We start from the raw sequence: 13,280 nt of genomic DNA, 5'->3' as shown, positions 1-13,280 counted from the left end.
AGTTTGGGGGGCCTTAAATCCTCACTCTTGACCAATGTTAAGCTATTAAAGGAAGACAGGCACACTCTCTTGATAGGAATAGAATTGAATTGTTACCAAATCACTGCTAAACTGAAGAATGAAACATGAATTTAATTACAAGCTCTGGCTCCCCCCCCCCACCCTCTCTCTGCTTGTGCACACCACTTCCCTCTTTACTCTGTGGCATTTTCCTCCTCGGAGCAGGTGAAAGAGGATCCAGCAGAAATTCTGCCTGTCTGTCAGCTCTTTGTGGGGAAGATTTCTCCCAAAGAGCAGCTTTATGCGCCGCTGACTGCCATGATTAACGTATTTACAGGGAGATAAAGGGGAGAGGCAGAGAGCCGGACAGGGAGCGAGAAATCAGCTGAGCTCTCATTGAAACTCGATGAATTAGATTACGGGAGTGAGCCGCACACAGAATGAACATGCATATTAGTGCCTATTGTGAGGATGTGCACGGGGAGCGGGGGGGGAGGAGGCAGGGTTGATCGAGGTGAGCCCGGTATAATTCAGCTGTCAAGGAACATTTGAATTCCCTTACATGCCTGTTGGGAAGTGAAATGTGGCACACAGAGAGAACTCGTGCTGGAGTGAGATTTACGTTTTGTTTGAGCAGATCTGACGTTTCAGTCAACACGGCTGAGTCGTGGCGGTCTAATCTGTGAGGCAGGTCTTTATGGAGGCGTTTCCAGACGGCGTTAATTAACCCAGAGGTCGATTAATATTGTAACTGTGAACATTGGGAATTGGAAGTTCCTTTGACTGGTGCATCTTCAGAGTGTGTGCAGTCACACAGTGTGTGTGTGTGTGTGTGTGTGTGTGAGCTGTAAAAGCTCATCGACGTACTGTCTGAATGAGTCTGTGTACATTTGATCCTCCTTTTCCTTCCCACTGCCTCATTCTTTTTGATTAACGTATTAATGGCCGGCGCTCGGAGTCCCATTACGACGGAGCTCGCAGTGTGTATCACATGTGTGTGAACAGGAAGTGTGACGTTTGTGTGAGTTCACCTCCTTTCATCTCCGGCGCTCCGTCGCGTCGCTCTGCCCTCAGATGTCAGGCCGTTTCACAACCTGCTTCAAAGGGCCTTTTCTGACTCGCTGTAATTCCAAGTTTCACTTTTCAATCTCATGACTTTCCCTGCAAATGACCTCTAATTGTTTCCCATGCCACCTTCTCCCCTTCCTTTAGCCTTTCCCCACTTTTCTGGAATTGTTCGTTTTGCTTTCATACTTCAGACAAATGCAGCCGTCTGTGGACTTTTATCTCCTGGTATCTTAGTGTGATGGATCCTTGGTTTTCTCTCCTTAGTCTCATTGTCACTTTTTTTCTAATTTTATACAAATAAGGTTTCACTCTCTCCTCTCACTTCTGTCCCACATGCTGCATTTCATCATGTCCCTCTCTTTTCTGACATAACACAACACTCTCCACTTTCTTCTCCCTGGGAGGTCAAACGTGTTGCTCTCATAACAAAGAAGTGGTTTTAACTCACTCTCCTCCGTTGTCTCCTCCCTCCCTTATCCCTCATCTTTCCTTTTCTTTTGCTCAACTCTCCTGCTGTCGCTTTCCTGTCAACCTTAAACCTGCTTTTCTCTCCCGTCTTTCTTCTTTCGTTTTTTCTTTCAGCTTTTCCTCTTTTTGACCTCCTTGTTCTCCCTCCATCTTTTCTCTTGCAGATGAGATTGATATGTTGGAGCGTCTCTGGCTGTCGGGCATCTGCCACAACGATAAGATCGAGGTATGACGCCTTATACTTCTACAGTAAATGTTATCTTACTGTAATCGTAGTCAGTCCATCAGTAAGGTATTAAAATGTCCAACCAACCCATCGTCACAAGTGCTGTAACCACAAATCCAGACACAGACACTGTGTTAAAAATCTTCAGGGGGTTCACTGATGTCCCTGCCGGCAGATGATGAGGTATCACAAAATCCTGACTAACTTATGATCTATCTATATTATCATCTCACTTACTCTGACAAAACTAAAGCTATAGTTTAAAGTGTTTGTTCAGATATTATCTCAGTAAGTTTTATCCCGCTTGTCTGACAACTTATTCTAACAACTCATCCTAAACCTTCCTTACTGATACATGTAACACTCATATTGACTGTGTGGAAGTGTATGTTTTTTCCAATCTTAAGAACATTTTAATTCCTGCCTGACTCTCTACACAAACCACAGCTTGTAAGCAGCAGTTAAATGTAATCGAAAGTGGTCACGTTGCCAGGTTTGAGATTTGTTTTTGCTCTATACGATTACACATCCACACTCCTTCTTGCCATCTGTTAATTTTCTTTTACAAGTCACTGCTGCCTGTCAGACGGCGCCCTGCATTCTGTGGCTGTTTCCTGTAGTTGGCTTTTAGATAACAATCGCACACCTGACAAGATTGCACTGCAGGTCTTATAGCGGAGGGCACAGACTCTCAATTCCAAGGTTATGTGTGAGGCTATTCGGTGCTGTTCAAATGATATCAGTGTCACTTTGACAAACACACTTTGTAAACAAGCATAAATGTCAAATGTCCTCACGGGAACCAAAGCCTTTGATTAAAAGCAATAATAATTATTGATTAAAGAGCAGCCTGGATGCAGATGAGAGCTACGAATGTTGAACCTGAATGATTAAATTGCCTCTTTGTTTGATGCAAACCAGATATTTTGTGGTGACTGACGTGTTTTCTGAGGTCTCTAAAATATCACAGATGGACGCTCTGACATCCAGTGACAGCAAAAGGATTCTCTATTGTACTGCTGGTTGTAATTAACTTTTTATCTGCTGTCTGGGAGACAAATTGGCCCTCGTTAGTGATAAATACACTCTCCTGTGTTATCTCTGGCCCTCCCTTCTCATATCTCTTCGCGTTTTCCTTACTGGCTTCCTTTTCCTCGTCTCTTCTCTCTTTGCTCGCCCCTCGTAACATTTCTCATTCCTTTCCTTCCCGCCATGCTCTCCCATCCACCCCTTCACCCCTCCAAGGTGATGAGCAGCAAGCTGGACATAGACAACATGGCGGGGGTCTTCTACATGCTGCTGGTGGCGATGGGCCTCAGCCTCCTGGTATTTGCCTGGGAGCACCTGGTGTACTGGAAACTACGGCACTGCATGAAGCGATCTGGTGGGATGGACTTCCTCCTAGCTCTCAGCAGGGTGAGTAAAGGCAGAAAAGACACAGCTCAACATGCATCCCGCTTTATTGGCTCGCAATGAACACATAGATAAATAAAGTATAAATTATAGATTATTATCTAAACAACCACAAACGGGTGAATGTATGTAGATACAGAACAATGAGCTAAACTGAAATCCTTGTTCTTCTGTTCAAAATGTATGCAAATAGTCTGACATCTCATCAACATGGCTGCCAGGTGAATGTTAACTTCAGCTGTATTGTCTAAACCTAACCAAACTGCGTGGTTTGTAGCCATGTAACCGCAGAGAGAGCCTGAACAATGCCTGTTTTTACTGTATGAGATGCAGCAATGAGATCAAGAGCTACTGTTGTATGTTCTGGTAAACCATGTGTGCTATCCTACATGCTGAGGTCCGTGAAGCCATGTTTTGATTCCAGATGGGAAGATTTCAAACTAGAACATGCATCACTTTTTGAGAAATTGCTGCTTTCTTACAACCGTTGTCTTAAAATACATATCACATACTCTGAAGTGGTGCGCAGATTCAACATAGATGAAAGAAGATACACTGGAACAAGCCGCACAAACACAATGCATCTCCACCAGATAAAGACAATTCAAAAGTTCACCCAGGCAGTGAGAGAAATAAAGTGCTCGCACATTCATAATGCAGTGCTTGAGAGGCGTTGGTCAAGGATTCATGAAGAAGAAGATGGTATGATGGACTCAATACCGTAATAAAGCAGAAATAAACATTTCCGATTGATTGCAGCCACTGAGATCCACTTCATTTAGGAAAACTGTGATGCTGATGGAGGAAGGTTAATGAACAGTTTTCATATACAATCAGGATATTGATTGCTCAAAAGTAGGTGTGACTTGATATTGGTACTTGTTTCTGGCACTCAGGGGACAAAATGGAGCCAAAACAAGAAACATCAATGATATTCACCCTTGGCGTCGCACCAACAGGAGGCCAGAGGGTCCAGGGCAGAGTGATCACTTAGCTGTCGCACAACTATTTTCTTTTAGAGCTAATGGAAAAAAAGTAGGTAAGCAAGTTCAGCTCACAGCCCGGGAAATATTTAGTATACATGCTGAGACAGACCTGCAGGGGCTGAGGTGAGAAGGAGGAGAGGTTTAGAGGAAGATAATGAGGGGAGAGGGATGATGAAGTGATTAGAAAGGAGGAGGCATCAAGAAAGGGATGGGGAAGAGATGAATGCTGTTATTATGGAGGAAAAATAAGCAGAAGTGGGAAGGTAACTTAAGATAAGAGGAAAACAGAGCCGGCCAACTAGACAGCTGTGGGTTTGGATGGCAGAGGCAGTGGAGTATAGCAGGTGTTGGGGGGAGGCCAGGAGGCGGTGAGGGAGGGGAAGAAATGACAGGGACAGATAGGAGGAGGGAGGACGAAGGTGAGGTGAAGAGGAGGGGAGACTGTTGAAGTGGAAAACAGGCTTCATAGAGAACTGGGGAGATATTCTTGTTTGTCAGACGACCCTGTGATGGAATGCTTAGTGTGTAAATACCAGTGGGTGTAAGGGTAACACCGCCATGTTGGAGCGACAACAAAAGATTATGATTTATTACCTCCCGTCTGACAAAGCAGGGAAACGGCTAATTCATGCGCAGCACAAGAGTGTTCTAATTGCACTATAAAACAAAGGGAGGGGAAATAACATTACAGCTCAGACCTCTGACGTTATGCCTCCAGCGTATGAGGAGATGCTCTGGTCCAGGGGTGTCAAACATAGGAGGAAGACAGAGAAGACTTTAATTCTTATTTCAAATTTGTCATTTGCCTTTGTAGATACACTGAGACATAATATTGTTCATGTTGCACTTATTTTTCTAAAGACATTTCAGGTCGTCCATAATGTTTTTTAAAAAAAGAAGTACTTTTTTGCACTAAAACAAAGGGAAACATTTGGAGTTGTCTCCATTTAAAGGTTATTAGGCTGTGATTTTACTGGTCCGGCCCACTGGAGATCAAATTACGTGGTCCCTGAACTAAAATGAGTTTGACACCCCTGCTCTAGTCTAACTAAATCAAACCTCTAAGTTCTCTAGTCATTGCTTTTTGCACATGAATAATAAGCAAATCGAACTATTCACTAAATTAAACATTAGCTAAGATATTTTGCCTGAGGTGGAAAAGATTAGGAGTCATAGATAGACAGATAGATAGATAGATAGATAGATAGATAGATAGATAGATAGATAGATAGATAGATAGATAGATAGATAGATAGATAGATAGATAGATAGATAGATAGATAGATAGATAGATAGATAGATATCTCTCCTTAAAAACATTTAATGTTTAATGTTATTGCTGGTTGAATTTTAAAGCCTGTCAGATGCAGTCAGGCATGGGTTGGAATGAAGTCCTGTAGGTCTTGTGTGTGTGCTGATATAAGGATGAAGTGCCATTTACTGAACACACTCCACTGTTTTATTGATAATTCGTATTGACCATGTGGCTAAAAACCCATTGTGTCCTCCTGCACTCTCTGATATCCAGATATTCCCTGGCGGTCTCCCCTGCAGACCCTTTGGAGTGCAATTTCACCTCTCTTCATACATTCAGGGCGTCCCAGCATATTTTCTCGCATGAGCGGACTCTACTCTTATCTGTAGCATTCTTCATTCTCGGGATAAAAACATCAATTCCATGCAAAGGGCACTCCCAAGACCAGTTAGCTTTTATCTCCACAGCTATATGCTGTGCTTGCTTTAAAGCCTCTGCAGCTGGCCTCTGTGGCTTCCGTTAACCCAATCAGTGACTCACCCAAGTTTCAATTTCACAGTGTGCTGCGCCCCATGCTCTGGGGACTGTGATAGCACTTCAGCCCCTGGGACCGCTGATTCATGTGTCCGGAAGAGCCTCTATTACAGTCTCTCCATCAGATCTGTGTCCCAGTGGGGACCAGAGATTTACAGGGGGCCCCACACATTTAGTCATTAAGATGTGACAGATATCGATGGATATTATGAATCATCTTCACGTATGAAGAATAATAGGGCCTTTGTGATTTACATTGCTCTCCTCAGTGCTGCTAATTGAGTTCCATCTATCTACAGCAAGGTGTAAATATACAAAGGTAAGGAAGAAACAGCATCCAGGCAAAGTAGAGAGAGATTTGCTCATATGACGTGATTCTACAATTGATTAAGTCTGCTTGGGATTTATGATTTTAAAAGATGCCACTGGGAGCTAGTAATTTACACGTTTTCCTGACTTTCACTTCATGTTTAATTCATTTCAAATATTGTTGCTGCTGAGATGTAAAAAGCCAGACAGATTGTCGCCATGTACGTTTAGAGCAGGTCATTAAAACCAAGTGAGAACGATCGTATTCAAACTCAAGTGGCAACAAATAACAGCACCGAGACACGTGAAAATGAAAGTTACTGTCCTGATTTGTCGAATGAGAAGACAAATCTTTCCTTCTGCATCATGAGGTTTAGGCTGATTCCCACATTCAGCTTTTTCCTTCACAACAGAAATCTGCCTTTCACGACATTTTTGGTCTTGATTTCTTAAAAAAAAAGAAGAAGAAAAGTTTAAAAGAATTGGGAATAAATGTTTGTAATAAATGTGTTTCAAGTGGTATATTTTTTGTGCAATTACCTCTTTTTGATACTCGCTTCCTGATCATTCTTCAAATAAGTGGATTCTATTAGAAATGCATAGATGTATTGTGACTGAGCTGGCAGATCACCTGGTATTCGGTTTAAAAAAAAAATAAATTGTCTTTTCAGAAAGTGTTTCTCTCACAACCACCAGAAAAGAACAGTGAAATCCACAATAGAGTTTTAGCAACTGGAATCGGGCCCGTTTTTTTGTGGCCTCTAAAATCTCTAACCTTGTGTGATGGGAGAAATTTCTACTTTACTTCAGATCAAAGAAAATAAGCAATTCAATCTTTTTTTTCTCTCTCTCTTCCTCCTCCCTCCTATCTTAATGTGTGCACTGCAAAAGACAAACTGAGAAGAAAGGCTGTTGGGTTCAGTAAAGTGAGCAAGTTGGCAGCAGAGAGGAAGTGATTCACTTAAAATGCTGCATTTGTCACCACTTTTTTATTTGGACTCCTCTCCAGAAATGTTATACTCCTTGCACATACCTCCCTCTTCAATTATTTTTTCACAGTGCTTTTGGAGAATCCCAGTGTTTACTGAAAGCTTTGTTTGGTTTGATTCTGTTACATAAGTTTTGCAGCGGCTGCCCACCGCACCAGAATTATTGCTGCTACCGCTTCACAATTTTCTGAAATGTCATGAAACCTGCAGTTACACGACTGTGTGGAGTCGTCTCCTCGACTGAAATCACACAGCCACCGCTCTGTCTTCACTTCCAGGATGAGCAACCAGAACAGAGACGCGATGTCAATCATTTGACAACCAAATACACCAAAAACACTGCGACTTCAGCATTTTCACCTCAGGCAGGCTGACGAACAGGGCCGAGGATAGGATTATGTTACTGGGGAGCAAGATGGTAGTCAGCTAGCTAACGTTAAGTTAGATAGATTTTGAATAAACCTTTGTGATGTGACGTTACAACTCAGTGAATCATTATGCCGATGATGTTACTTAAAACGTCGACAAATAAGGTACGTGTTGAAATATTCCTTATTGCATTTTCAAATGAACAATGATGATGCCTGACGTCAATGAGGAAGATCGTCAGGTGTCGTTACTTCGGCCGAGAAGAGGCGTGAGGTTTTAAAGGGGAACCTTGTAGCTGTAAAATATCTATGTATATCTAACATTACTTATTCTAGAGAGGTAGGAGGAGTGAGGACGGGTGGCGCAGGAGAGAGCGCAGAGACGAGAGGAGGAGAGTAGAGAGAACAAAGACTTGAGCCACTGAGGTGAATTTGCAGTTCCCTCTGTAAGTATTGGGTCAAAGAGGCATTATGAATGAATAAATAGATGTTGATACATGTTCTAAAGTTTGTTTTGCAGTCAAGTTTATTTCATAGTTGTATTATCTATTGATATTCACTCGCGCGCCACCCAGGTACAACAAAACCCCTGCTGCTGAAAGATCCTTGAGAGAGAATAAAGATTATTTTATTCTTTTCGACTGTTTTGGGGGAATGTGTTGAGAAAATGGGGTGGATAGAGAATAAATAAGAATATTTAAGTTGTAGCCCAGACAAATGTAATGCCCGTCTTGATGCAGCAACATGTCACAGTTTTAATTGAAGCTTCTGCAGGATATTCGAAGCTGTTACACTTCTTCAGCATAGCATTCGTATAAGTCCAAATATTGTCGCTATTCTGTGTTTTCAACTAAATCGGTGTTATTTGATTGTACAATTGTATAACAACAAGCTCTTTCAGCAGCATAGATATTGTAGTAATTTGTGGGAAAAAGCCAACAATGCAGACGTTTATTTATTGTTATTTTTTTAATATAAGTGGAGTCACACAAAATTATCTGTGAATTCATCAGTTTGATCTTAAACATGGATATAAATTTCTTACTTAGAGACACCCTGGAGCACAATTAGCAGCTTATTTGTGCACTCTCTTCATCTTGCTTTTCCTCACCTTGTTCAACTGAAGCCTTTTCCAATCTTTGAATTTCACATTTTGTAACTCTAAACTGTAAGGAACAGCATCTTTCTGAGGCAGTTTTAACAACTTTCAGGTGTGCAGGGACATGAAAGCAGTGAAAAATATTTCTTTCTTAACTTTGAAAAGATCTCGATATTTTCTGGACAAAGCTACAAAGGGCCAGAACACTTGTGTATTGTATTTCACACCATCACTTTTCTGCAGATAGCTTTCATGTGGTTTGTGTAAATATCAGATCAAAATGGCTCTATAGGTTTCCGCCGCACTGTGAGGCTCTTTCTCTGTCTCACACACACATCCTCATTGTATATGGCAGCCTGCTGGTCTAATAATGATCTCTCATTTATCTGTCCATCCAGGGGATGTACAGTTGCTGTCAGTTTGAGGATGAGACAGCACCAGGAGGCAGCTCTTTGCCCCAGTACCACACCATGACCACCATGCCTACAGCGCCCCAACAACACCTTGTTACAGCTACAGTAAACAATACAACTGCCATTGCCATGGTGCAGCAGCAACAGCAGCAAAAGCACCACCAACAACAGCAACAAGGGCAGACTTATACCACAATGCTACCCGGATCACCGCCAACGACTGGACACTCGGCAATGGCTCTTGGACCTTCAAACAGCCCCTTACTGGAAGGCCCCATGCCCTGCTCCAGCTTCTTGCCTCGGCATGACCGCAGACTTGCTGTGGTCGATCGCTGGAACAGACCAAAGCCAGAGAAAGTCATGAGCGGAGGCAGCGGTGGAGGAGTGGGTATAGGGGGGATAGCAGGAGGAATCAGTGAACTCCAGGCCCAGCAGCAGTATCAGCAGAACCTTGGACAGCACTGGAACCTGCAAGGAGGAGTAGCAGGTGGAGCAGGGGGAGGAGCTGACACAGGCCTAGATGAGTATAAACGCTACTATGGTCCTATAGATCCAGAGGGGCTAGGAGCTAACTCGGACCAACAAGCAGGGGGCCCCCAGCAGACTCCCAAAGCTAATCCACGAGGCTCCAAAGCTGTAGGGATGCCACGTGTACCAGCTAAAGGCTCCCTACAAGGCCCAGGGCACTTAATCCCCAAGCCACCTCCCCCTCTCCCATCTTCCCCACGAAGGCCTCCGTTCTGGAGACGAGGAAGCCTAGCTCAGCCAAGGAGGAAAGGCTCAGGAGGTCCCCTGTATGAGAATATACTCCCTCTGGGGAGGCGAGGAGGTGGGAGGTATGGAGCAAGTGACGGAGGTGGAAGGAGAGGGCGTCGTCCTCCTCCACCTCCTCCTTTGCCTGTCCCCCTTTCCTCCCCAACACACACCCCTACCACTCCCTCCTCACCATGTCGTTTCTACTCCTCCTGCTCCAGTGCCTCGTCCTCCTCCTCTTCCTCTACATCGTCCTCGTCCTCTTCATCATCCTCGGTCTCGCTCTCTCGGTCAAATTCCCCCTCCTCTTGCTCCAGCGACAGCTCCTACAACTCCTCGTTGAGTTTCCGCTATCGAGCAGGCGACCGCGAATTCACGGTGGATGAGGAATACGACTCAGATCTACTTACAGAGGAGTCCAGCCTCCTCCTGGGGTCACGGAGGAAGATTCGTTCGCGCCGGATGTCATCACGCTCACTGCCGTGCAGTCCGCCACCTCCACCAATCCCACCCCGGAAGCCACGCCCTCAGAGAGATTATGGCAGAGAGAGAACAGGCAGTCAGCTGGCTCAATTACAGGAATGGTGGGCATCGTGGGGTGACAGAGAGCGAGGAGGAAGGGGAGGAACAGCAAGCCGAGGAGATGGAGGAGTGGGTAGAGAGGAGAAGAGGCACCATAAAGAGAGGGAGCGTGAGAGGAAGAGGAGGAAGAAGGGCCGAAAAAAGAAGAAGAGGGAGGAAAGGGAGAGAGAAAGGGAGCGAAAGCGGCGCAAAGCAAAGAAGAAGAGGAAAAAAGATGACAAGATGAGGAAGAGAGAGCGGAAGAGGTCAGAGCAGGAGGGGGGAGATGCTGAAAAAAGAGAGGAAATCAAATCAGGGACACCAGAATACCCATCATACCCACCCCTGAGACGAGAGTCTTTTCGGAAAAAGAGCGAAAGCTCAATCAGAAGCTATGGATGGAACATACCAGGTGAAGAAGACAGGAAGGAAAGAGAGGAGAAAGAGAGGGATATCGGGGAGGACAGCAGAGGGAAAGACAGACATCACAGACGAAGGAACAGCAAGCACTATCAAAGCTCTAGCAGTAAGCCTTCGACTTCTGTCAAGTTCTGGGGAGGGGGAAACCCGTCCTCTGACACTATTCCATCTGCCTTTCTGCCCCTGTTGCCTGTCTCCTCTAAAAGGAGGAAGAGTAAAAGTTCAGACAGGGATGCTGCAGGAATGGAAGGAGAGAGGAGACCATTGCTCGGACGGAACGGAAGAGGTGAGATACACTCCAAGGAGGGTCTGTCGTTTCATGAGTGGGAGTCTGAAGTAGAAGGCGAGGAAGAAGATTCTGAGCTTGAGAGGAGGAAAACGGGGCGTGGAAAGAGACGTGGAGGAGGAAGGACAATGTCCGATGAGGAACGGGAACGTGATAAAGTAGTCGGGATATATTCTGATGATGATGGGTCGTCAGGAGAGTTTGGGAAATTTGAAAGATACTGGGAAGATCACGAAGGCAGGGCCGTAGGAGGGATTGGAGGGGGAGGATGGTTTTTCAGCACCTACCCCTCCAGGGATAAAGCTGGGAGCATCAATAGTAGAGATGACCTGTTCTTGGAGCGGGGGGAGAGATGGGGGACAGCAGAAAGTGGATGGGGGTCTAGTGGAGGTGGAGGTGGTGGAGGAGATGGAGGGGAGAGAGGGTGGGGATCAGGATCACACTGGCCCCCACCTCCTCTCACTCCACCACCTCCTCGACGATACTGGTCAGTGGACAAACTCCACATACAGGATGAGAAGAAGAGTAAACGCAAATCAAAGGATAAGGGCAGAGGCCACGCAGCTTGTTCCTCCTGTCATTCGCCTCGACACCATCCCCACTCCCACTCCTCCAAATGGGCCCGCATAACCTCACGAAGCCAGGAAGAGTTGTACCACCACTGCCAGACTTTTGGTGGTCCCCTGAAGCCCAAACATGACTCCTCATCCTCCTCCAAACCTGATCGCTCACAGAATCCATCCAAATCTGGCAGCCAGTCAAACCTCAGTATCCAGCAGCGAACACAGAGAACAGATAGGGATAGAGATCGAGGACGGCAACCATCCCCACCTCCGACCCTCATACCTAACTTGCCACCCCCACTCCCTGCCCTTCCTGCTCCTCCGTCCTCATCTCACCCTATCCATGTTCCTCCCCCTACCTCTTCCTCATCTGTATCCTCCCCCTCTGTAGTCTCTTCCACCCCGGGGGCACCCCAGCCCTCCTCCATGGCTTCGTCAAGTGCTAAACTACAGTACCAGAGATTGCGCTCTGTACCTCAACCCCAGAGGTTTCCTCAGTCTCCTCACCTACCCCTCAAAGCCAAGAGCCTTTGCTCACGAAGGGGCTCAGCCCATTTCTCCAGCGTGGAGAGCGAGGTCTGACGTTCAACAAGGTATCAAAAGTCATAAGACAGCCCTGCAAGGCTGAGCAACTGACCCTAAGCAGGTGATCTGGATCTCAATCTGCCGAGCAGCAGACATGGTTGCGCAGCCAAGTCAGTACACTGAGCCCTTTCCTAAAGTTCTGCACAAACAAACAAACAAACAAACAAACCAGAAAGCCAAACAAACCCAATGTGGTCGGTCAAAGGACAACAGGAGCAATCCTGTGCTTACTGTTGTTTCCTTTCATTCCTCTCAGTATGTGAAAGACACCAACCACAGCAGCAACTTGCATTCTGAACTGGTTTTTACCAATTCACTTAAAGCAAATCAGACATTAAAAGTGGTACAACCGAAGGAAACTCCTTTGCTACAGACAGTAAAGGGCTTTGGATGTTGAAGCAGAGCAGTAGTTTGTATTCAGAGGATTCTTAATGCTTACTGAGGGCTCAGGAACTTTGTAGTACTGTATGCCTGCTGCTCTCGGAAGCCTTTAACACAGAACAGTGTTCTTACTTTTTTCCCCTCAAACAAATCGCTTACCCCTACTTTCCTTTTTCCTTAACAAACTGTTTACACCCCCGCAGAACTGTGACGCCCTCCTAAGGCACCTTTGTTGTGTATGATCAATACCCTCTTGTTAAGAGGGAGAGGAGGGTGATAACCACCTTGTCTTCTCTGTGTTATCCATGCACCCTCTCCTGATCTCTTCTCATCAGTTCTCTCCTATCTCCCCCCCCCCATTTTCTCTCCCCTCACCTACTTGACCCCCTATTTTCTCCTTCTGTCACTTTCTGATTTTCTCTGCTTTGCCTCCTTTTACACTTGTCTATCTCCTCCTCATCTCTCTTGTCATCTCCTCTCCTGTCCTCCCCTCTTGGCTCCTCTCCTTGATGTGATTATTCTGTGTGTCTGTGCTTTTCTGTGTTTGTATTCTTGACAACAGGGTAAGTCAACTGTGACTGATATTCCTACTGGCTTAATGAA

The 13,280-nt window shown here is 45.3% G+C and overlaps 1 protein-coding gene across 1 annotated transcript in view; it reads left to right on the top strand.

Annotated features, from left to right (window-relative positions):
* The window catches only part of LOC139215780 (glutamate receptor ionotropic, NMDA 2D-like), a 94,049-nt gene extending 92,281 nt beyond the window's left edge, over positions 1-1,768 (top strand). The window contains exon 16 of the mRNA XM_070846814.1: positions 1,701-1,768. Coding sequence (XP_070702915.1) covers positions 1,701-1,768 — 68 coding nt within the window. The remainder of the gene's footprint in view (positions 1-1,700) is intronic.
* Positions 1,769-13,280: the final 11,512 nt, after the last annotated feature.

This window comes from Pempheris klunzingeri, chromosome 16, assembly GCF_042242105.1.
Source record: "Pempheris klunzingeri isolate RE-2024b chromosome 16, fPemKlu1.hap1, whole genome shotgun sequence".
Lineage (NCBI taxonomy): Eukaryota > Metazoa > Chordata > Actinopteri > Acropomatiformes > Pempheridae > Pempheris > Pempheris klunzingeri.
Note: the sequence above shows the minus strand (reverse complement) of the source record. Positions and strands in the feature narration are given on the sequence as shown.